We start from the raw sequence: 23,646 nt of genomic DNA on the forward strand, positions 1-23,646 counted from the left end.
CAGTTAGTGCATCCATCTTAAGATGGCTAGGGGAGACAACCACACCTCAGTCATAGTAGCCTAAGTACATTTCTTCCTTAAAGTAGCTATCATCAAAGTCAGTGCTCGTAAGAAAAGACAAGCGTGTGGATTGGTGCAAAGAAGGTGCTGCAGGATTATTAATGAAGATGCTCTATCAAGTTTTCTAAGTGCAACGAAATACTCTGAAATTGTCACGGAGAAGTTTATTGATTTGTCCAGCACCGCCATAGAACTTTTTCAAACCTTACGATTCTAACGGTCTTCTGTCCATCCTATTTGGTCTGTTGTTTATGCATACATAGTAATGTACATCCACTGGAAGAAAAAGGAAGGAAAAAACAACAGTGAGATTTGACTAGCACGTTCATTAGTCATATACAGTGTAAAATAGAAACAATGAAATGACATCTTAACATATTGCTAAAGTTGTTCTGGATAACTGCATCTCAGACGGTGTATTTCAGGTTCTTACACTACGTGACCAAAAGTATGTGGACACCTGATCTGTCGAACATCTCATTACAAAATCATGGGCTTTAATATGGAGTTGGTACCCCCACTTTGCTGCTGTAACAGCCTCCACTCTTATGGGAAGGATTTGTATATGGGGCGGCAGGTAGCCGAGTGGTTAGAGCATTGGGCCAGCAACTGAAAGGGTGCTTGATCAAATCCCAGAGCTGACAAGGTAAAAATCTGTCATTCTACCCCTGAACAAGGCAGTTAACCCACTGTTCCTAGGCCATCATTGTAAATAAGAATTTGTTCTTAACTGACTTGCCTAGTTAAATAAAGGTTAAAGGTCAGGGTTCTGTAAGTAAAGGTCAGTTGAGGTCAGGGTTCTGTGCAGGCCAGTCAAGTTCTTCCACACTAACAAACCATTTCTGTATGGACCTTGCTTTGTGTAAGTGGGCATTGTCATGCTGAAACAGGAACTTCCCAAACTGTTGCTACAAAGTTGGAAGCACAGAATAGTCTAGAATATCATTGCATGCTGTAGCGTTAATATTTCCCTTTATTGGAACAAAGGGGCCAAGTCCGATCCATGGCAAACAGCCACAGAGCATTATTCCTCCTCCCCCGAATTCTACAGTTGGCACTATGCACTGGGGCAGGAAGCGTTCTACTGGCATCCGCCAAGCACCGATTCGCCCTTTGGACTTGCTAGATGCGTTGCATTGCTTGCTTGCTGTTTTGAGTTTTAGGTTGGGTTTTTGTTTAACAACTTTGTGCCATCTGCTGATGTAAAAAGGGCTTTATAAATAAATGTGATTGATTAAAGTGTGATTTATCACTCCAGAGAACACGTTTCCAATGGCGACGAGCTAAACACCACTCCAGCCGACGCCTGGTATAGCGCATGGTGATCTTAGGTTTGTGTGCGGCTGCTCGGCCATGGAAACCCATTTCACGAAGCTCCCAACGACCAGTTCTCGTGCTGATGTTGCAACTAAGGACAGACTATTTTTTACAGGCTACGCGCTTCAGTACTCGGTGGTACCTTTCTATGAGCCGTTGTTACTCTTAGCCGTTTCCACTTTACAATAACAGCACTTACAGTTGACCGGGGAAGCTCAAGCAGGGCAGAAATTTGACAAACTGACTTGTTGAAAAGGTGGCACCCTTTCAATAGTGCCACATGTTGAAAGTAACTGAGCTCTTCAGTACGGGCCATTCTACTGCCAATGTTTGTCTATGGAGATTTTATGGCTGTGTGCTCAATTGTATACACCTGTCAGCAACAGTTGTGGCTGGAATCGCTTAGTCCATTATTTTGAAGGTGTGTCCACATATGTTTCTGTGTATATACAGTACCAGTCAAAAGTTTGGACACCTACTGTACTCATTAAAGGGTTTTTCTTTATTTTAACTATTTTCTATATTGTAGAATAATAATGAAGACATCACAACTATGAAACATATGAAATCACGTAGTGGCCAAGAAAGTGTTAAACAAATCAAGATATATTTTATATTTCAGATTCTTCAAATAGCCACCCTTTTTTTGTTGTCTTGATGACATTTTTGCACAATCTTTGCATCTCTCAGATAAGAATATGCTGCTTGCACACACGTGTGACCTTTGGTTTAAGGCAACGTTTTATGTTGTCTTACAATCAATCATCGGAAGGTTTGCTGCGATTTAGACCGATCGAAGCAAGACTTTAGGGCTGTTGTTCCAGCCCAGCACAGCCTAGAACTAACACACCTGATGCAAAATGTTCAGCCAATTATGGCCTTCAGTCTGGACCGTGATTAACTGAATCAGGTGTGTTACTGCAGGGCTGGAGTGAAAGCCCGTACACCTCGTACTGCAGGATCAGAGTTGAAAGTTCCTGGTGCATTATTAACAGTTTATTACCTCGTTGTCTCGAAGAGATATGGCCCCTCCCTCGTTGAGTTGTCTGAATATTTCTGTTGAAAGTGGCATGAATTACACAATTTTCAATTTCTTTAAATTATACAAAGGCCATGGCTTCAAACACTCATCCTGCAAACTAACTAGGATGATCCTGTGAGTGCCACGAAAGCCTCACTATACGCGCTCATTATAATGCCACTGATGGAAAATTAAAAATCCCAGCGAAATAAAAATTGGTCTCCTTTTCATTTTAGTTGTGGACTTACTGGCCATGCGGTCCACGCGTAGAACGAGGCTGATGAAACTCTCCAGGCTGATGTTTCCAGAAGATCCACCGTAGCGCAGAGCAATGAGGTTCAACAGACTGTCACTCAGCCTGACCCCTGTGGAGGACAGACAGACCTCACACTTTTATGCCACAGTTATTTCACAGGTATTAAGATGTCGGCCCTCAGGAGGGCGTGTGTCTTGACGGTTCCTGCTCAACTCTGCTTTTTTATTGCTATTCTTACATTAATTACTCCGTTGTTTTTGGCTCAGAATGTTTGCGCAATAATTTTCTAGGAACGAAAAGCCTTATGGATCATGAAATCGGAAGCTACACACTTTTATCTCTATCTCTATATTACATTCGCTCCTTTGTTATCCCGATGACTAATGTCCAATCACTGGGGGACTCCAAGCTAGGCTGTAAACACTGGCTACATGTCCTCCTCTTCCTAGCATCCTGATGACTAATGTCCAATCGCTGGAAAATAAACTTTGAACTCAGAGCAAGGCTTCAATCGCGGAGGGACATCAGGGAATGCTGTGTCTTTGTTTTTACAGAGATGTGGCTTATGGACGTTACACTCAACTCTGCTGCTATTCAACCAGACAACCTTTCAATTTTCCATATCGATCGAGCAGCAGCTTCTGTTAAGAGTAAGGTTAGGGGTATGTGTTTCCTCGTCAACAATTCCTGGTGTACTGAAGTTGAAAAGGTCTCGAGCTCACGTTCATCCGACATGGAGTTTCTGATGTTAAAATGTTAACATACCGACCCCAATATATGCCGAGGGAATTCACGTGTGTTATTAAAGCTGTGTACAAACACCAAGTTGGCACTCGGCGAACTATACAAGATAATTAGCCAGCAAAAGTCCTCTCCCTGGAAGCAGTATTTATTGTCACAGATGATTTTAACCAAGCACATTTCAAATAAAAAAATGCAATAGGCATATCACCAACATGTATCCTGCCGCACAAGAAAAAAATGATGTAGGACTGTTTTGAGAATACTGATTGGAATATGTTCAAAGACTCATCCACCCATGTCTCATCCATCAACATTGGGGAATATACAGTGCATTCGGAAAATATTCACACCCCTTGACTTTTTACACATTTTGTTACATTACAGCCTTATATTAAAACGGATGAAATTAAAATACAATCCACATCAATCTACACACAATACCCTATAATGACAAATTGAAAATGTCTTTTTAGACATTTTTTCTCCCTCCCAGACAAGTTTAACACATTCTACGCTCGCTTCGAGGCAGTCAATACCGAGCCATCCAGGAAGACTCTCGCTGCTTCGAACAACCCAGGGTCTTTCTCTCACCGAGGCTGACGTGAGGAAAACTCGGCAAAAGAGTGAATACTCACAAAGCCTCCGGCCCAAAAGGCATCCCCTGGTCTCGTCCTCAGAGTGTGTTGACCACTGGGCAGGGGTCTTCTCGGACATCTTCAACCTGTCCCTGTCCCTGGCTGTATTGCCCACCTTGCTTCAAGGACCATCGTCCCAGTGACCAAGAAAAACAAGGTGTTGCTGTTGCTCTCACCCCAGTCCTAATGAAGTGCTTTGAGAGACTGGTAAATGGCCCACATCAAAGCCAGCATGCCATGCACACTGGATCCACTCTAATTAGCCTACCGCTCAAACAGATCCACAGAAGATGCCATGTATAATCGCTATTCACGCGGCTGTAACACATCTGGACAAGAGGAACACCTACGTGAGAATGCTGTTCATTGACTATAGTTCAGCATTCAACACTATTTCTACCTACAAACCTGACACGAAGCTCAGAGCTCAGGGTCTGGATAACAACCAACACAACTGGATCCTGGATTTCTTGATGGGTAGACCACAGTCTGTAACGATTGGAAGCAACATTTCCTCCACACTGTCTCTCCCTGTTCACCCACTGTGTGACTTTGCACAACACCAACTCCATCATAAGGTTGCTGATGACCCCACGGTTGTAGGCCTGATAACCAACAACGACAAGTCAGCCTATAGGAAGGAGGTAAGTGAACTGGCATTGTGGTGTCAGGACAACAACCTCTCCCTCAATGTCAGAAAAACAAAGGAGTTGATTGTTGACTTTAGGAAGCAGAGGAGGGAACATGCCCCAATCCACATCAACGTGAATGCAGTGGAGAGAGTCTGAAGTTTTAAATTCCTCATCATCCACATCACAGAGGACTTGACATGGACACCACCACTCTTGTAAAGAGGGAGCAACAGCGTCTCTACTTCCTTAGGCTGCTGAAGATATGTGGTATGCCATCTTAGCTTCTCTCCAAATTCAACCTCTGCACCATTGACAGCAACGTGACCTGGTTGCATCAAGGCCTGGTGCGGGACTCGCTCAGTCCATGACTGCAAGGCCCTCCAGCAGGTGATGAAGACTGCTCAGTACATCACTGGGACCGTGCGCCCACCAATCCAGGACATCTACTCGAAAAGTTGCCTGAGTAAGAATCATCAAGGACCCCACACACCCCAGCCATGAGCTGTTCTCTCCCTTACCGTCAGGCAGATGGTATCAGAGCATGAGGTCTGATAGAAACTGTCTCAGAGCCTGTTGGTATCTACGAGCCATCAGACTGCTGAACACTTGAACTAGACTGACCATCCGCTATGATTCTAACCCTAACAGGACTGACCACCTGCTCTGATTCTAACCCTAACAGGACTGACCACCTGCTCTGATTCTAACCCTAACAGGACTGACCACCTGCTCTGATTCTAACCCTAACTGGACTGACCACCTGCTCTGATTCTAACCCTAACAGGACCGACCACCTGCTCTGATTCTAACCCTAACAGGACCGACCACCTGCTCTGATTCTCCGCACCGTAGAACACAAGCACTCACTCATGCACGCACTGCTGTTTAGTCGTAACGGCAGAGGTTACTTTAATCCATCTGGTCATCCTAATTTGACAGTCCTAACTCAATCATGCGTTGATGTCAGTCGGAGATTGCTAGTTAGGTGGCCAGATTTTTACATGAGTCCCTGTAAGCAGGTACGGTTATCTAAGGTCAGTGGCAGGCCCTGTTTGTTGGTCTAGCCAGAAGTTACCTGAAGCCATGATTGCGTTCCTCAGTTGACTCAATGACAACATTCCGGAACGGTTCACATCTGAACGTAAGAAGATATCCTGGAAGATATAAGAAAATATGAATATTTTCAGGTATTCTGGAAAATATAGAATTTGTTTTTGTTTGTTTGTTTTTTAAATTAATTTTACCCCATTTTTTTCTCCCCTATTGTTTTTAGTAGTTACTATCTTGTCTCATCACTACAACTCCGGTACGGGCTCGGGAGAGACGAAGATCGAAAGTCATGCGTCCTCCAAAACACAACCCAACCAAGCCGCACTGCTTCTTAACACAGCGCGCCTCCAAGCCGGAAGCCAGCCGCACCAATGTGTCGGAGGAAACACAGTGCACCTGGCAACCTTGGTTTGTGTGCACTTCGCCCGGCCCGCCACAGGAGTCACTAGTGCGCGATGAGACAAGGATATTCCTACTGGCAAAACCCTCCCTAACCCGGACGACGCTGGGCCAATTGTGCATCGCCCCATGGACCTCCCGGCCGCGGCCAGCTGCGACAGAGCCTGGGTTCAAACCCAGAGTCTCAGGGCCTGTCACTGGCCTTAGACCACTGCGCCACCCAGGAGGCTGTAATTAGTTGTTTAATAACCTTTTACCACACTTGCTAATTAATTTACCTTGTACACGGTAACTTTTCTCCATAGATGTAGAAATTCAGAACTGTTCAGTTTTCCAGTGATTGATGTCTGGAGAGGGAACGTTAAGGAAATCTACAAAGGCAAAATATAAAAAGTCTGTACATTTTGCCCTGTAATGGGCAAAAGCCATATGTTTAGTTATGTGGTCTTTTTTATGTTGGTAGAACTAACTGCAGTGCCTTGCAAAAGTATTCATCTCCCTTGGCATTTTTCCTCATTTGTTGCATTACAACCTGTAATTTAAATGGATTTTAATTTGGATTTCATGTAATGGACATACACAAAATAGTCCAAATTGGTGAAGTGAAATTTAAAAAATAACTTGTTTCAAAAAAAATATCTAAAATAAAAAACAGAAACGTGGTGCGTGCATATGTATTCACCCCCTTTGCTATGAAGCCCCTAAATAAGATCTGGTGCAACCAATTACCTTCAGAAGTCACATAATTAGTTAAATAAAGTCCACCTGTGTGCAATCTAAGTGTCACATGATCTGTCACATGATCTCAGTATATATACACCTGTTCTGAAAGGACCAGAGTCTGCAACACCACTAAGTAAGGGGCATCACCAAGCAAGTGGCACCATGAAGACCAAGGAGCTCTCCAAACAGGTCAGGGACAAAGTTGAGGAGATGTACAGATCAGGGTTGGGTTATAAAAAAATACCCAAAACTTTAAACATCCCACGGAGCACCATTAAATCCATTATTAAAAAAATGGAAAGAATATGGCACCACAACAAACCTGCCAAGAGAGGGCAGCCCACCAAAACTCACGGACCAGGCATGGAGGGCATTAATCAGAGAGGCAACAAAGAGTCCAAAGATAACCCTGAAGGAGTTGCAAAGCTCTATAGCGGAGATTGGAGTATCTGTCCGTAGGACCACTTTAAGCCGTACAATCCACAGAGCTTGGCTTTACGGGAGAGTGGCCAGAAAAAAGCAATTGCTTAAAGAAAAAAATAAGCAACTCCCCAAACATAATGAAGAAGGTACTCTGGTCAGATGAGACTAAAATGTAGCTTTTTGGCCATCAAGGAAAAGGCTATGTCTGGCGCAAACCCAACACCTCTCATCACCCTGAGACTACCATCCCCACAGTGAAGTATGGTAGTGGCAGCATCATGGTGTGGGGATGTTTTTCATCAACAGGGACTGGGAAACTGGTCAGACTTGAAGGAATGATGGATGGCGCTAAATTCAGGGAAATTCTTGAGGGAAACCTGTTTGTCTTCCAGAGAATGTGACTGGGATGGAGGTTCACATTCCAGCAGGACAATGACCCTAAGAATACTGCTAAAGCAGTATAGGAAACATTTAAATGTCTTGGAATGGCCTAGTCAAAGCACAGACCTCAATCCAATTGAGAATCTGTGGTATGACTTAAATATTGCTGTGCACCCATCCAACTTGAAGGAGCTGGAGCAGTTTTGCCTTGAAGAATGGGCCAAAATCCCAGTGGCTAGATGTGCCAAGCTTATAAAGACATACCACGAGATACTGGTGGCTCTACAAAGTATTGACTTTGGGGTGGGGTGAATAGTTATGCACACTCAAGTTCAGTTTTTTTGTCTTATTTCTTGTTTGTTTCACAATAAAAACGATTATGCATCTTCAAAGTGGTAGGCATGTTGTGTAAATCAAATGAAAAAAAATCTATTTTAATTCCAGGTTGTAAGGCAACACAATAAGAAAAATGCCAAGGGGGGTGAATACTTTCACAAGCCACTGTATGAATAGTTTTATTGAAGTGGGTAAAACAGTATGTAAACATTATTAAAGTGTGCAGTGTTCATTGACTATGTACACAGGGCAGCAGTCTCTAAGGTGCAAGGTAGAGTACCAGCTGGTAGCCAACATGCACTGTCAACTGTGTACCTTTCCAAATCAATTGAATTTACCACAGGTGGACTCCAATCAAGATGTAGAAAGATCTCAAGGATGTTCAATGGAAACACATATTTACTTATGTAAATAGTTTTTAAAATTTTGTATTATTATTTTTTAATAGCAAAAATTACTAAGAATGTGTTTTGTCATTATAGGGAATATTGTTGCAGCCTGGAACTTAAGCATTTGTTTTATTATTACCTTTGTTTATCCAGGCAAGTCATTGGTTGTGATTTATATTTTATTTTCAATGACAGCCTAGGAACAGTGGCCTGTTCAGGGGCAGAATGACAGAACCCCTTGTCAGCTCGGGGGCTTGAACTTGCAACCTTCCGGTTACTAGTCCAACACTCTAACCACTAGGCTACCCTGCCACCCCAGTGTTGGAGCTAGGAACACAAGCATTTTGCGACACACGTGATAACATTGCAAAATCAGCATACACAACCAATAAAATTGGATTTGATAAGCAGGGCTTGGTTATAACCCTGAATGGTAGACTAACGAGTAGCTGTAGATGGATCAACTCTCCAATAGGAGGTGCTGCCCAGCCTATTGTTTTGTTTGTATTCGTGGATATTACGTTGAAGATCTGATCTGAAATTCAAAATATTGTATACAAGGTTTGTCTATGTTGAAATTTGGTCACCATGATGGCATAAGCCTGTGGAAGTTTGACCCTCAAAATAACAGTGCAACTGACCTTTTTTTTTAAATCCAATGTTTTTTCCACATAGATTCCACGTCACAATACATTGACAAATGATGTTGATTTATCCAGTTTGTGTCCAGTGGAATGGTATTGTCTCTTATCTGTCCACTGTGTCTGCATTGAGACCAGATTTCCTGGTATACTAACTGTACACTAATTATTTCACTGATAGTCTTTACAAATAATATGCAGTTATTTATTTTAAAACACATATTGATGTCATAAGTCAATGGTGCCACATGTCAATTATTTAAGAAGATGTTATAATTATGATTTAAATGATTCTCAATGGGATTAAGGTCTGGGGAGTTTCCTGGCCATGGACCCAAAATATCGATGCTTTTTTTCCTGATCACTGTCCAGATCCAGAAAATGACTTTACCCCAGTCCTCAACAGTCCAATCCCTGTACCTTTTGCAGAATATCAGTCTGTCCTTGATGTTTTTCCTGGAGAGAAGTGGCTTCTTTGCGGCCCTTCTTGACACCAGGCCATCCTCCAAAAGTCTTTGCCTCACTGTGCGTGTGTAACGGATGTGAAATGGCTAACTAGTGAGCGGTGTCCGCGCTAGTTTCCCTTGCTCTGCAAGGGCCGCGGCTTTTGTGGAGCGATGGGTAACGATGCTTCGTGGGTGACTGTTGTTGATGTGTGCAGAGGGTCCCTGGTTCGCGCCCAGGTATGGGCGAGGGGACGGTCTAAAGTTATACTGTTACACGTGCAGATGCACTCACACCTGCCTGCTGCCATTCCTGAGCAAGCTCTGTACTGGTTGTGCCCCGATCCAGCAGCTGAATCAACTTTAGGAAACGGTCCTGGCGCTTGCTGGACTTTCTTGGGAGCCCTGAAGCCTTCTTGGCAACAATTGAACCACTCTCCTAGAAGTTCCTGATGATCCGATAAATGGTTGATTTAGGTGCAATCTTACTGGCAGCAATATCCTTGCCTGTGAAGCCCTTTTTGTGCAAAGCAATGATGACGGCACGTGTTTCCTTGCAGGTAACCATGGTTGACAGAGGAAGTACAATGATTCCAAGCACCACCCTCCTTTTGAAGCTTCCAGCCTGTTATTCAAACTCAATCAGCATGACAGAGTGATCTCCAGCCTTGTCCTCATCAACACTCACACCTGTGTTAACGAGAGAATCACTGACATGATGTCAGCTGGTCCTTTTTTGGCAGGGCTGAAATGCAGTGGAAATGTTTTGGGGGGATTCAGTTCATGTGCATGGCAAAGAGGGACTTTGCAAATAATTTCAATTCATCTGATCAATCTTCATAACATTCTGGAGTATATGCAAATTTCTATCATACAAACTGAGGCAGCAGACTTTGTGAAAATTCATATTTGTGTCATTCTCAAAACTTTTGGCCACGACTGTATACAGGCAGTTAACCCACTGTTCCTAGGCCGTCATTGAAAATAAGAATTTGATCTTAACTGACTTGCCTAGTAAAATAAAGGTTAAAAAAAAATGTAAAAATAAAAATACCTGTCTACAAAGGTGGGCACAATCAGGATGTAGAAACAATCAGGACAAAGGGTGCATGTTAGCACCAGCTATAAACAGCGCCTAAGGGTCATTGCAAAAACTTCTACATTCATTCACAGATTTTACTGTTACATGGGACTGTTAAAATGTACTCTTGTAAAGTACTGTTCAAGGTATTTCACGACAGAAAGCATCATGGGAGACTGTCACTAAGCTACTGTCACTAAGGATACATCCATTAAGGCCACCATGCTGCGACAGGACTCCAAGCTGAAGCCTTGTGTTTTCTTTGCATTTCCTGTATAAAATGGGAAAAGATGGCACATTAAAAAAAAATCCTACAGATTCCACCAAGCAACACATTGCTCACCAAACACCCACCGTATCCTTGTGTGTGATTCTGATCTCATCACAACTAATGTATGTCTGTTCAAACTCCTGCTTTTGGTGACAAATGACTAGGAGTCTCCATGGTGATTGGGAATCTCCATTGTGATTGGGAGTCTCCATGGTGATTGGGAATCTCCATTGTGATTGGGAGTCTCCATGGTGATTGGGAATCTCCATTGTGATTGGGAGTCTCCATGGTGATTGATTTTCTCTCTACATACCTTGGAGGAGAGTTTCATGTAGAATCCTCTGAAGCTGTTCAGCATCCACCTCCTCAAACTTTTCAGTGAAAATAAAACACATATTATTATATATATATATAATATATATATAGTTTAACAATTGTTAAAAAGTAGTAATATTCTCAAATGCTATAATTTTTATTAGTTTTTGTGTTTTAATTTCACATGGCCTTGTTTTGTGTTCAAATGAAACATATTGGGAACTTGCCTGATCAGAATATTGCCGAAACAGAGTTTGTTTGTTGTCCATATCTGCTCTATTGTGAGTAGGCATGGGCTAAAAAAAATGAAATATAAGACATTTAAAAAGGAAAACAATATCAGAAGATAAATAAGAATACACAGTTCACCTTAAATACCTTGGGGATTCCCTCAATATCTACATATCTACATGTGGGATGAAATAAGGTTTTCCTTAAATACCTTGGGGATTCCCTCAATATCTACATATCTACATGTGGGATGAAATAAGGTTTTCCTTAAATACCTTGGTGATTTCCACAATATCTACATATCTACATGTGGGATGAAATAAGGTTTTCCTTAAATACCTTGGTGATTTCCACAATATCTACATATCTACATGTGGGATGAAATAAGGTTTTCCTTAAATACCTTGGTGATTTCCACAATATCTTGGTAATTTGAGTTTTCACTGAGGAAAAAAATGAACACTGTTTTTGTTTCTGTTAGGAAAACATAAATGATAGTGAAACTCAGCCCAGGATTCAATCTCATCGCGGGTTGTTAATAATGCAGATTTTAAAGTCAAAGCTACAGCGTTCGCAGAGATTGCATTCACAGTAAAACATTGCAGATATTGGCTCAATTGAAAATGACCTTTGGTGTTTACAGGCGCAAACGGATTGAATTCCAGTCCTAATATTTGCTATGATCACTGACTGAAAAAAATATGTGACATTAGTTCACCCAAGTTACAAAATTCCATATTGGCTTCCCTGAAAGCAATCTACGGATAAGCTGGGACCGCAATCCATGCTTTGGATACATTTTTCACGCTTTATGTCCGAATCATCTTAAACTAACTTTATTTGTAAGGAAACCAATATGAAATGATATAACTTGGATAAACAACCCCTTTATTATGAATGGGGAGGAGCTGTGCTTACTGGATGTGGGTCTCCACCTTGGAGAGGATGGACAAGATGAAGGAGGCGGTTTCGTTTGGGTTGAAGGCTGATGGCACGATCAGGTATTCACCAGGTTTCAGCCTGGAGAACACCACCACTGTTCGAGCATTCAGGTAGTTCTTCGATTGGGCGACAGGCACATTGTTGTTGAAGAAGACTGCAGGAAACTTCCCCCTCTGTCCTTTGAACTGAGATCACAATCATAGAATGTTTTACATAAGGCTGCAGATCATTTCCAATTCAAACTGGACCTTGAAGCCATTTCTACCACGTGATGATCTATTATATTGGCCAGATAGTCTAGTGTCTGCTCTAACTTTTAGAACGTTATTTGTGAACTGTATGTTTAAAAGCTACTTACTTGGGCAGGCACCTGTTAGAAAGTAAAACAAAGACAATTCAATTGCAGGAACAATAGCATACCTGGGCCAGTTGAATGTATTGTTCTGGGATAACATCCTACATGTAGGTTCACAAATGGGCATATTTGCATTGAGAACTGCACAGTGCCAATATACGTAAGAGGACCTTACAAAGAGATCTCCCGTTTAACTACTGACATGGCAGTTTATGGCACAATAACAGTGAAACAAAGTCCTCAGAGGAAGCACGTAGCTTTGCTTCAATCTGTACATGTTTTTTGGGGGATAAAGTTGAGATAAACTACAGTATATAACATAACGAAAGGCGGGCACCAAAGAAGGGCACCGACCTCGAAGATGTTGATGCCGATGTGGAGACTTTTGACCAGGCGTCTGTTTCTCTTGTCAGGCTTCTGCATCAGAGACACCAACATGTTGTTGTCGCCCTGTGTCTCAGAGCAGTCCCTGTCTAATCCCTCGATCTTCACCCGATACTGGGGATTTATCCAGAAACTGTCTGGGAGACACAAAAATATGGACATGTTGACGGTAAATTCTGGTCATTTATAGTCATCAACTGCAAATAATTCCTTGTTGAAAGCAAAACCTTTCAATCAAGGTAAGATTTACCTGGGAAATTCATGAACTGCATATAATTCTGCGTCAATCAAGGTAAGATTTACCTGGGAAATTCATGCAACCTCCAGCAGTGGTTCCAGCAACCCATCTGCCATCATGTAAGGAGTGTGTCCAAAGACCTTTAGAGTTGCCGTCGAGAAAATCAGGGCACATACAGCAGATAGTCACATCTGTGAAGTGCCTACAGAAGTCTTCCATTGTCATCCTGAGAAGACAACCAAAATTGTGAATTGGTTCTGGTATTGAAATATCAGTATAGACGTGTACTGACACTGTACTGTATGCGTTAATCGCTTACAACAAAATATTGACATGGTCTGCAAAACAAATTTCTGCATTATAATATGGTTTACCAGAATTCCCCATCCTCTTTCACTGACAGACACATCTTCCGATCGTCAGGACTCACTGTTTGCCACATGGAAGACCTGATTGAAGTACAAACATGTCAATAGTTTGGATGCGGTAAGGCCACTGGTTAGTTAGTGGTAGTGCTCCAGAGACTAGCTTTAAAAGTTTTAAAACACCTAATAATTTCTTAATTTTTTATGTTTTCTACATTGTAGAATAAAAGTGAAGACATCAAGACTATAAAATAACACATGGAATCATGTAGTAACCAAAAAAAGTGTGAAACAAACCAAAATAGATTTTAGATTTTAGTTTATTCAAACAGCCACATTTTGCCTTGATGACAGCTTTGCACACTCTTGGCATTCTCTCAACCAGCTTCACCTGGAATGCTTTTCCAACAATCTTGAAGGAGTTCCCACATATGCTGAGCACTTGTTGGCTGCTTTTCCTTCACTCTGCTGTCCGACTCATCCCAAACCATTTCAATTGTGTTGAGGTCAGGGGATTGTGGAGGCCAGATCATCTGATGCAGCACTCTATCACTCTCCTTCTTGGTCAAATAGCCCTTACACACCCTGGAGGTGTATTGGGTCATTGTCCTGTTGAAAAACAAATTGTAGTCCCACTAAGCGCAAAACAGATGGGATGGTGTATCACTGCAGAATGCTGTGGTGGCCATTCTGGTTAAGTGTACATAGAATTCTAAATAAATCACAGACATCGTCAACAGCAATGCACCCATATACCATAACACCTCCTCTTCCATGTTTTACGTGGGGAAATACACATGCGGAGATCATCCGTTCACCTACACTGTGTCTTACAAAGACACGGTGGTTGGAGCCAAAAATCTCCAATTTGGACTCCAGACAGATTTCCACTGGTCTAATGTCCATTGCTTGTGTTTTTTGGCTCCAGAAAGTCCCTTATTCTTATTGGTGTCCTTTAGTAGTAGTTTCTTTGCAGCAGTTTGACCATGAAGGCCTGATTCACAGTCTCCTCTGAACAGTTGATGTTGAGTTGTGTCTGAACTCTGTGAAGCATTTATTTGCGCTGCAATTTCTGAGGCTGGTAACTTGAATGAACATATCCTCTGCAGCAGAGGTAACTCTGGGTCTTCATTTCCTGTGGAGGTCCTCATGAGAGCCAGTTTCATCACAGCGCTTGATGGTTTTTGCGACTGCACTTGAAGAAACTTTCAAAGTTCTTGACATTTTTCATATTGACTTACCTTCATGTCTTAAAATAATGATGGACTGTCATTTCTCTTTACTTATTTGAGCTGTTCTTGCGATAATATGGACTTGGTCTTTTACCAAACAGTGCTTTCTTCTGTATAACACCACTACCTTGTCACAACACAACTGATTGGCTCAAATGCATTAAGAAGGAAAGAAAATACACAAATTAACTCTTACGAAAGTAATTGAAATGCATTCCAGGTGACTACCTCATGAAGCTGGTTGAGAGAATGCCAAGATTGTGCAAAGCTGTCTACAAGGCAAAGAGTGTCTATTTGAAGAATCTCAAATATAAAATATATGTTTGATTAGGTTTTTGGTTACTACATCATTCCATATCTGTTATTTGAGTGTGTTGATGTCTTCACTATTGTTTTACAATGTATAAAATAGTAAAACTAAAGAAAAACCCTTAAATGAGTAGGTGTTCTAAAACTTTTGACAGGTAGTGTATATATAAACAAAATATGTAGACTATACTGCTGATACAGCAAAACAGAACAATTACACATACTGAGGAAGAATCTAATGAACAAAGTTATCTATTGTGAATAGCTAGTTCATACTTATCGCTCCAGCCTCCCTTCCACTCTCCCCGGCCCCAGGGGTTGAAGAGGCGGATCAGATTCACTGGTCTGCCTTGGCTCATGATCTGTGGAAGGAACCAGAATGAACACCAGCTGTAATCTCAGAGCAGGAAATGAATCTGGGTCCCCGATGTGTCAAACCAGCATCTTGACCATTAGACCAAGAGGAATTCCATAGCGGACCGAATGCTGGCACTAATTTAGAAGTCTCAGGCAAGGCTGCCTCATCACAAGACCACGAGTCCAACTCATGTTCGCTACACAGGGATAGGGTAAATTGTTCATGGCAGAATTATACCACACTTCCTCTCCCATTTCCCTCCAGGTGGAACTAAAGTAAATAGCTGGCTCTATTCTGACAAAGCAAACAGTGTTTCTTCTTGGCAATAAAGGAAAGAGAGCATATGGCCAAAAGATATCAGCTCCAAAGCATTTCTCTCAGCTTGTTAGTTCCATACAGTACCTGTTTAACCCCAGTGACGGTGTAAGCATGACCCCTCACTAATCCGTTGGGTGCCACCGTGTTTGCTGATGTTTCCTACAGAACCATAGACACAGGTTATTATAGGTATTATAAAGTGAAGTAACTGGACCGTAACAGAACACAGGTTTCAGTCACAAAATAGAACCCAATATGAACACAGCCTTCGTCTCTTTTGGGTTAAGAGATGTTAAAGTCTGAACTTCAACTACGCTTAAGAACTAATATTCTCATATATCTTGACATCGGTGCATGATTCATGGTAACTTATCATATTCTCATATATCTTGACATCGGTGCATGATTCATGGTAATTTATCATATTCTCATATATCTTGACATCGGTGCATGATTCATGGTAACTTATCATATTCTCATATATCTTGACATCGGTGCATGATTCGTGGTAACTTATCATATTCTCATATATCTTGACATCGGTGCATGATTCGTGGTAACTTATCATATTCTCATATATCTTGACATCGGTGCATGATTCGTGGTAACTTTGAGTTACACTACATTTCTGCTCTACTAACTGGCTTGTTTAAAGAGCCATCGTGGTGTTTCAGGGGGTGGTCGTGCTGCTCACCCCTTGAGGTGTGTTACACCCCATCAGAGATTTGGATTGGACAGCTCTGAACAGGAGGTCCCACAGATTTGGTGGAGCGTCAGTGAGCTTGAATGTGATGTGAACCCCTCCAGTGAAGTCCATCATAGCCTCTGAAGGGGTCCCTAAATTCATGTCTGCGTAGGAGCCACACACCCTGCCAGAAGAAACAGGTAAATAAGACCAACAATTAAGTTCCTTATATAAATAACTGATGTGGCTCACATACCCTGCCAGAAGAAGACAGGTCATTAAGTCCTACATCAAGGAGGGGTTAAACTGTTTTATAACCAACTGATGTGGCTCACATACTTGGCATAGGCTTTCTCCAGCAAGGCGGGCCAAAACTCATTGGGAGTTTTTGAATGAACGAAAATGAGCCTGCCGTCAACTGTTGGTAGCTTGTCATCGATCACAACGTCCACCCACTTCCCAAACCTCCAGAACTGAAAGATAGGAGGAGAGGACAAAGCTTCCTACAGAGAATATTCTCTACGTGGCTAGAAAAAGACGTGGCCTAAGTAGAGAGAGTCATTATTCAGTATTGTTCTCAATACCACTGAGAACCTTTTCATTACTTAATAACCCTTTAAGAATGACAGTTATTGCAATAGGTCAACGCATTTCTCACAAAGATATTATACTGAGCCTGAGGTAATTTACCCTGAAGTGGAATATTCCGCAGTAATCCTCTTTAAAGCTTTGGTTTAGGGGTACTACTTGTTCCAGGATGTCCTTCTGGAACGTCAAAGCCCCAATGGAAGCAAGAAACCAGCAATCTCCTAAAAAAAAAGACAAGTTTATACACATCATGACATTTGAAATGCAAAGGGCATGGTGTGGTAGGGGCATAGTGTGGTGGGGGCTTGGTGTGGTAGGGGGCATGGTGTGGTAGGGGGCATGGTGTGGTAGGGGCATAGTGTGGTGGGAGCATGGGTGGTGGGGGCTTGGTGTGGTAGGGGCATAGTGTGGTGGGAGCATGGTGTGGTGTGGGCTTGGTGTGGTAGGGGGCATGGTGTGGTGGGGGGCATGGTGGGGTAGGGGCATAGTGTGGTGGGAGCATGGTGTGGTGTGGGCTTGGTGTGGTAGGGGCATGGTGTGGTGGGGCATGGTGTGGTGTGGGCTTGGTGTGGTAGGGGGCATGGTGTGGGGGTTGGTGTGGTGGGGCATGGTGGGGTAGGGGCATAGTGTGGTGGGAGCATGGGTGGTGGGGGCTTGGTGTGGTGTGGGCTTGGTGTGGTAGGGGCATGGTGTGGTGGGGCATGGTGTGGTGTGGGCTTGGTGTGGTAGGGGGCATGGTGTGGTAGGGGGCATGGTGTGGTAGGGGCATAGTGTGGTGGGAGCATGGTGTGGTGGGGGCATGGTGTGGTAGGGGGCATGGTGTGGTAGGGGCATGGTGTGGTAGGGGCATAGTGTGGTGGGGGCATGGTGTGGTAGGGGGGCTTGGTGTGGTAGGGGGCATGGTGTGGTAGGGGCATAGTGTGGTGGGAGCATGGTGTGGTAGGGGGGGGCTTGGGTGGTGTGGTGGGGCATGGTGTGATAGGGGCATAGTGTGGTGGGAGCATGGTGTGGTGGGGGCATGGTGTGGTAGGGGCATGGTGTGGTAGAGGTAGAGACATGGTGTGGTAGGGGCATGAAGTTGGTGGGGGCATGGTGTGGTAGGGGGAATGGTGTGGTGGGGGCATGGTGTGGTGGGGCATGGTGTGGCAGGGACATGGTGTAGTAGGGACATGGTGTGGTAGGGGCATGGTGTGGTAGGGGCATGGTGTGGTGGGGGCATGGTGTGGTAGGGCCATGGTGTGGTGGGGGCATGGTGTGGTAGGGGCATGGTGTGGTAGGGGCATGGTGTGGTGGGGGCATGGTGTGGTGGGGGCATGGTGTGGTGGGGGCATGGTGTACTAGGGGCATGGTGTGGTGGGGGCATGGTATGGTGGGGGCATGGTGTGGTAGGGGCATGGTGTGGTGGGGGCATGGTGTGGTAGGGGCATGGTGTGGTGGGGGCATGGTGTGGTGGGGGCATGGTGTGGTGGGGGCATGGTGTACTAGGGGCATGGTGTGGTGGGGGCATGGTATGGTGGGGGCATGGTGTGGTGGGGGCATGGTGTGGTGGGGGCATGGTGTGGTAGGGGCATGGTGTGGTGGGGGCATGGTGTGGTAGGGGCATGGTGTGGTGGGGGCATGGTGTGGTGGGGGCATGGTGTGGTAGGGGCATGGTGTGTTGGGGGCATGGTGTGGTAGGGGCATGGTGTGGTGGGGGCATGGTGTGGTAGGGGCATGGTGTGGTAGGGGCATGGTGTGGTGGGGGCATGGTGTGGTAGGGGCATGGTGTGGTGGGGGCATGGTGTGGTGGGGGCATGGTGTGGTAGGGGCATGGTGTGGTAGGGGCATGGTGTGGTGGGGGCATGGTGTGGTGGGGGGCATGGTGTGGTGGGGGCATGGTGTGGTAGGGGCATGGTGTGGTGGGGGCATGGTATGGTGGGGGCATGGTGTGGTAGGGGCATGATGTGGTAGGGGCATGGTGTGGTGGGGGCATGGTGTGGTGGGGGCATGGTGTGGTGGGGGCATGGTGTGGTAGGGGCATGGTGTGGTGGGGGCATGGTGTGGTAGGGGCATGGTGTGGTGGGGGCATGGTGTGGTAGGGGCATGGTGTGGTAGGGGCATGGTGTGGTAGGGGCATGGTGTGGTAGGGGCATGGTGTGGTGTTGATGCTTGCTTACAACCAAATCCACTTACCAACCGAGTCGTTGAATGAAGAGATGGAGATACAACTGTCTAGTTTGAGTGTTTGTTCCACTTACCAACCAATCCTTGGAGATACAACTGTCTAGTTTGAGTGTTTGTTCCACTTACCAACCAATCCTTGGAGATACAACTGTCTAGTTTGAGTGTTTGTTCCACTTACCAACCAATCCTTGGAGATACAACTGTCTAGTTTGAGTGTTTGTTCCACTTACCAACCATTCCTTGGAGATACAACTGTCTAGTTTGAGTGTTTGTTCCACTTACCAACCAATCCTTGGAGATACAACTGTCTAGTTTGAGTGTTTGTTCCACTTACCAACCATTCCTTGCCCAAAGTCAAACCTTGAAAGTCCATCAAGGATAAAATCTGGATTCTGTACCATTTTCTGTAAGAGTGAATGCACACATTACACCTATTAATAATGTTTATCATTTATATTCATAATTACATATTAAAATCAGTTAACACTCTGTGCTGTAATGTGTGCAGATCGGGATGATGTCATACCGCTGGTCTCAACCACACCACTCTGCCCATGTCATCAGGGGAAAGTAGCCCATCACCAATGGAGTTATGGTCTGGGGGGAATATCTCATCGATGTACCTCACTCCCCTGACCAAACAGTATTGCGTCAGCTGCTGAAAGTCTTGGTTGCTGTGTTTCTCTGGGTTGGCAAGACTCCCAACACCCTCTTTCTTGTGGCGCTCCTGCATTATACTCATACACACACCGGGAGGAGGCATTGTTGTCCTGTATGCAGGATCTGTTAGCAGGGTGAAATGATGAAATACTCTGAGTTACTAGGTGGAGCCAAAATATAAATCACATTATTAACATCCAAATCAAAAATGTAATTGAAGGTGATGAAACATGGTATATATATAAAGGTGGGTGCAGTAAGTTCACCAGTGTAATTAAAAGTCAGTACTCCTTGACTGAACACACTAAACAGTTTTTCAGGGAAGTCAATGTTGAAAATTGACAAATTACAACTGACAACCTTAAATGTTGGCTATTTCATTTGGCTTTGACTCTTGATTCCAAATGTTACCCACATGAGCCTCTATCATACTAACTAGGTAATGTTACCCACATGAGCCTCTATCATACTAACTAGGTAATGTTACCCACATGAGCCCCTATCATACTAACTAGATAATATTATCCACATGATCATCTATCATAGTAACTAGGTAATGTTATCCACATGAGCCCCTATCATACTAACTAGGTAATGTTACCCACATGATTCTCTATCATACTAACTAGGTAATGTTACCCACATGAGCCTCTATCATACTAACTAGGTAATGTTACCCACATGAGCCTCTATCATACTAACTAGGTAATGTTACCCACATGAGCCCCTATTATACTAACTAGGTAATGTTACCCACATGAGCCTCTATCATACTAACTAGGTAATGTTACCCACATGAGCCTCTATCATACTAACTAGGTGATGTTATCCACATGATCCTCTATCATACTAACTAGGTAATGTTACCCACATGATCCTCTATCATACTAACTAGGTAATGTTACCCACATGAGCCCCTTTCATACTAACTAGGTAATGTTACCCACATGATCCTCTATCATACTAACTAGGTCATGTTACCCACATGAGCCTCTATCATACTAACTAGGTGATGTATCCACATGATCCTCTATCATACTAACTAGGTAATGTTACCCACATGAGCCCCTATCATACTAATGAGGTAATGTTATCCACATGATCCTCTATCATACTAACTAGGTAATGTTACCCACATGAGCCCCTTTCATACTAACTAGGTAATGTTACCCACATGATCCTCTATCATACTAACTAGGTAATGTTACCCACATGAGCCTCTATCATACTAACTAGGTAATGTTATCCACATGATCCTCTATCATACTAACTAGGTCATGTTACCCACATGAGCCTCTATCATACTAACTAGGTGATGTTATCCACATGATCCTCTATCATACTAACTAGGTAATGTTACCCACATGAGCCTCTATCATACTAACTAGGTAATGTTATCCACATGATCCTCTATCATACTAACTAGGTGATGTTATCCACATGAGCCCCTATCATACTAACTAGCTATTGTTACCCACATGATTCTCTATCATACTAACTAGGTAATGTTATCCACATGATCCTCTATCATACTAACTAGGTAATGTTACCCACTGGGCGGCAGGGTAGCCTAGTGGTTAGAGCATTGGACTAGTAACAGGCAGTTAACCCACTGTTCCTAGGCCGTCATTGAAAATAAGAATTTGTTCTTAACTGACTTGCCTAGTTAAATAAAGGTAAAATAAAAAAGTTATCATTTTTCGTGCTATCTAGATTAAGTAAATTGGTCTTTAATCAATTCTAATTTATTCAATAATTGCAAATGGAAACATGATCACTTCTGATGCATAACAAAGCAGTAGTAAGATGTACTACGGTATTGAAATCTTACTCCCCCAGGGACATTAGCTATCAAAGTTGGTTAAAGTTACTTACCTCAGAATATCACTATTTTAACCAGGGTTTTCGTCTTCTGTAAACCAATTCAAGTAAGAGTCTTCTTATATACTTGATTGCTGCCGTATAGCACTGTACAGTAGACTATGACGTAATGTGTGGACAGGCACCACCCACACTACACACACACATTGCTTTGGCTGTGAGCCGTGTCCCTTATCACCACAGCTTTCCATTGGTTAGGCTATTCTAATGGAAAATCTTGTGTAATTATGGAATCTCTGCGTTAAATGCCATTGTCTCTAATCAGTGTTCTCTGGACGTTTACATGCTGAAGACCATTACATCAGACCGCCTGAAGTGAGTATACAGTATCTGACTTGCTTAGAAATATGTCATTGTTTCATAGTTGCTGGGTTAAAGGACTTCATATGTTCTTTGGTTAAAGGAACTCCCATGTATTTTGGTTTAAGGAACTCCCATGTCTTGACAGTCCCCCCAAAACGGCCCAAGAATTACTTAAAAAATATGCTTTCATGATTATATTATTGATTTCTCACCATTTTATTTGTCAATAGACAGCCATTTAAACATCCTCTGTCGAATAAACTTGTATTTGCCTCCCTCTGGTGGTCGGCTGCATCGTTACATCAGTTTATATCACATCACTTCAACGTTACGTCACGGGGGCGGTCCTTAGAAAAACACTTAACCAGCTCTACTGCTTCATGGCACAGACATGGCAAAGTAATCGCTGAATTTGTCTCGAGCAGGTGGGTCTTAATACATAACTTTCCTAGCTCTTCGATAAACAATGCGACCTACACACTTCCCTAAACCTAAAATAAGTAAAGAAGTAATTTTGTGTGGATATCAAACATTTGTTTTACGTTGCTAGCAGAAACATTGCATATGAGCACCACTACATTAATAAAATATCACCCTCCTGCTAGACTGATGACAAAAACCATAGCGAAACAGTGCAAAACGTCTGTCAGCTCAACTGGTTTTAAGGAACTCCCTTGTCTTTTGGTTAAAGGAACTCCCATGGTGTGGATTTTGAGCTGCAGAAGGCTGGATCCTCCTTTTAGTGTAGCTGATACATCATCCATCAGGTTTGTGTAGAACTCAGAGACAGACAATTGGCCGCCGCCAGTAATTCTGCTGGTTTGTCTGACATTTTTATCCTGCTTCTTATAAGAAAATAATAGTAAGCCATTTGGCAGACGTTTTTTGGTCCTGGGAATCAAACCCACGACTCAAGCGCCACCAACTAAGATACAGAGGAGCAGGACATACAGTTGAAGTCGGAGGTTTACATACACCTTAGCCAAATACATTTAAACTCAGTTTTTCACAATTCCTGACATTTAATCCTAGTAAAAATTCCCTGTTTTAGGTCAGTTAGGATCACCACTTTATTTTAATAATATGAAATGTCAGACTAATAGTAGAGAGAATGATTTATTCCAGCTTTTATTTATTTTTTTGCAGATTCCTGCATGCAGAGTCTCAAATTGGTGTTTGTCCTGTTTTGTGAATTCTTGGTTGGTGAGCGGACCCCAGACCTCACTACCATAAAGGGCAATGAGTTCTATAACTGATTACAAGTATTTTTTATCCAGATCCTAATTGGTACGTCAAATTTTATCATCCTGTCTCCCCTTCCAGAGGGCCTGAGGATCTTGGACCGCAGCTGAGGACACACTGGCCTGACACCTGGATGAGATTGCCAATCCCTCCTTGTCCCCCTCTACCTGCTACCTGCTACCAACCTGTTGCTGCTTCCACTGGTTCTTTCTCCCCTGCACTCACCAGAAACTTGGATTCTGTTTCTTCCCATGACATCTTTATAAAAAGACATC

The 23,646-nt window shown here is 43.3% G+C and overlaps 1 protein-coding gene across 1 annotated transcript; it reads right to left on the bottom strand.

Moving 5' to 3' along the window:
* Positions 1 to 209: 209 nt before the first annotated feature.
* On the bottom strand, positions 210 to 21,957 carry LOC112256945 (calpain-1 catalytic subunit). The gene is made up of 22 exons (XM_042325180.1): positions 21,821 to 21,957; positions 19,812 to 20,068; positions 19,620 to 19,689; positions 17,225 to 17,343; positions 16,874 to 17,007; positions 16,544 to 16,718; positions 15,934 to 16,008; positions 15,450 to 15,535; positions 13,642 to 13,716; positions 13,333 to 13,493; positions 13,000 to 13,166; positions 12,649 to 12,660; positions 12,267 to 12,475; positions 11,752 to 11,791; positions 11,345 to 11,413; positions 11,116 to 11,173; positions 10,738 to 10,802; positions 6,393 to 6,461; positions 5,741 to 5,819; positions 2,647 to 2,763; positions 2,381 to 2,433; positions 210 to 336 (listed from the first exon to the last, which is right to left on the bottom strand). The coding sequence occupies exons 2-22, from the start codon at positions 20,046 to 20,048 to the stop codon at positions 310 to 312; spliced, it is 2,097 nt and encodes a 698-aa protein (XP_042181114.1). The 5' UTR covers positions 20,049 to 20,068; positions 21,821 to 21,957; the 3' UTR covers positions 210 to 309.
* Positions 21,958 to 23,646: the final 1,689 nt, after the last annotated feature.

Source organism: Oncorhynchus tshawytscha, linkage group LG08, assembly GCF_018296145.1.
Source record: "Oncorhynchus tshawytscha isolate Ot180627B linkage group LG08, Otsh_v2.0, whole genome shotgun sequence".
Lineage (NCBI taxonomy): Eukaryota > Metazoa > Chordata > Actinopteri > Salmoniformes > Salmonidae > Oncorhynchus > Oncorhynchus tshawytscha.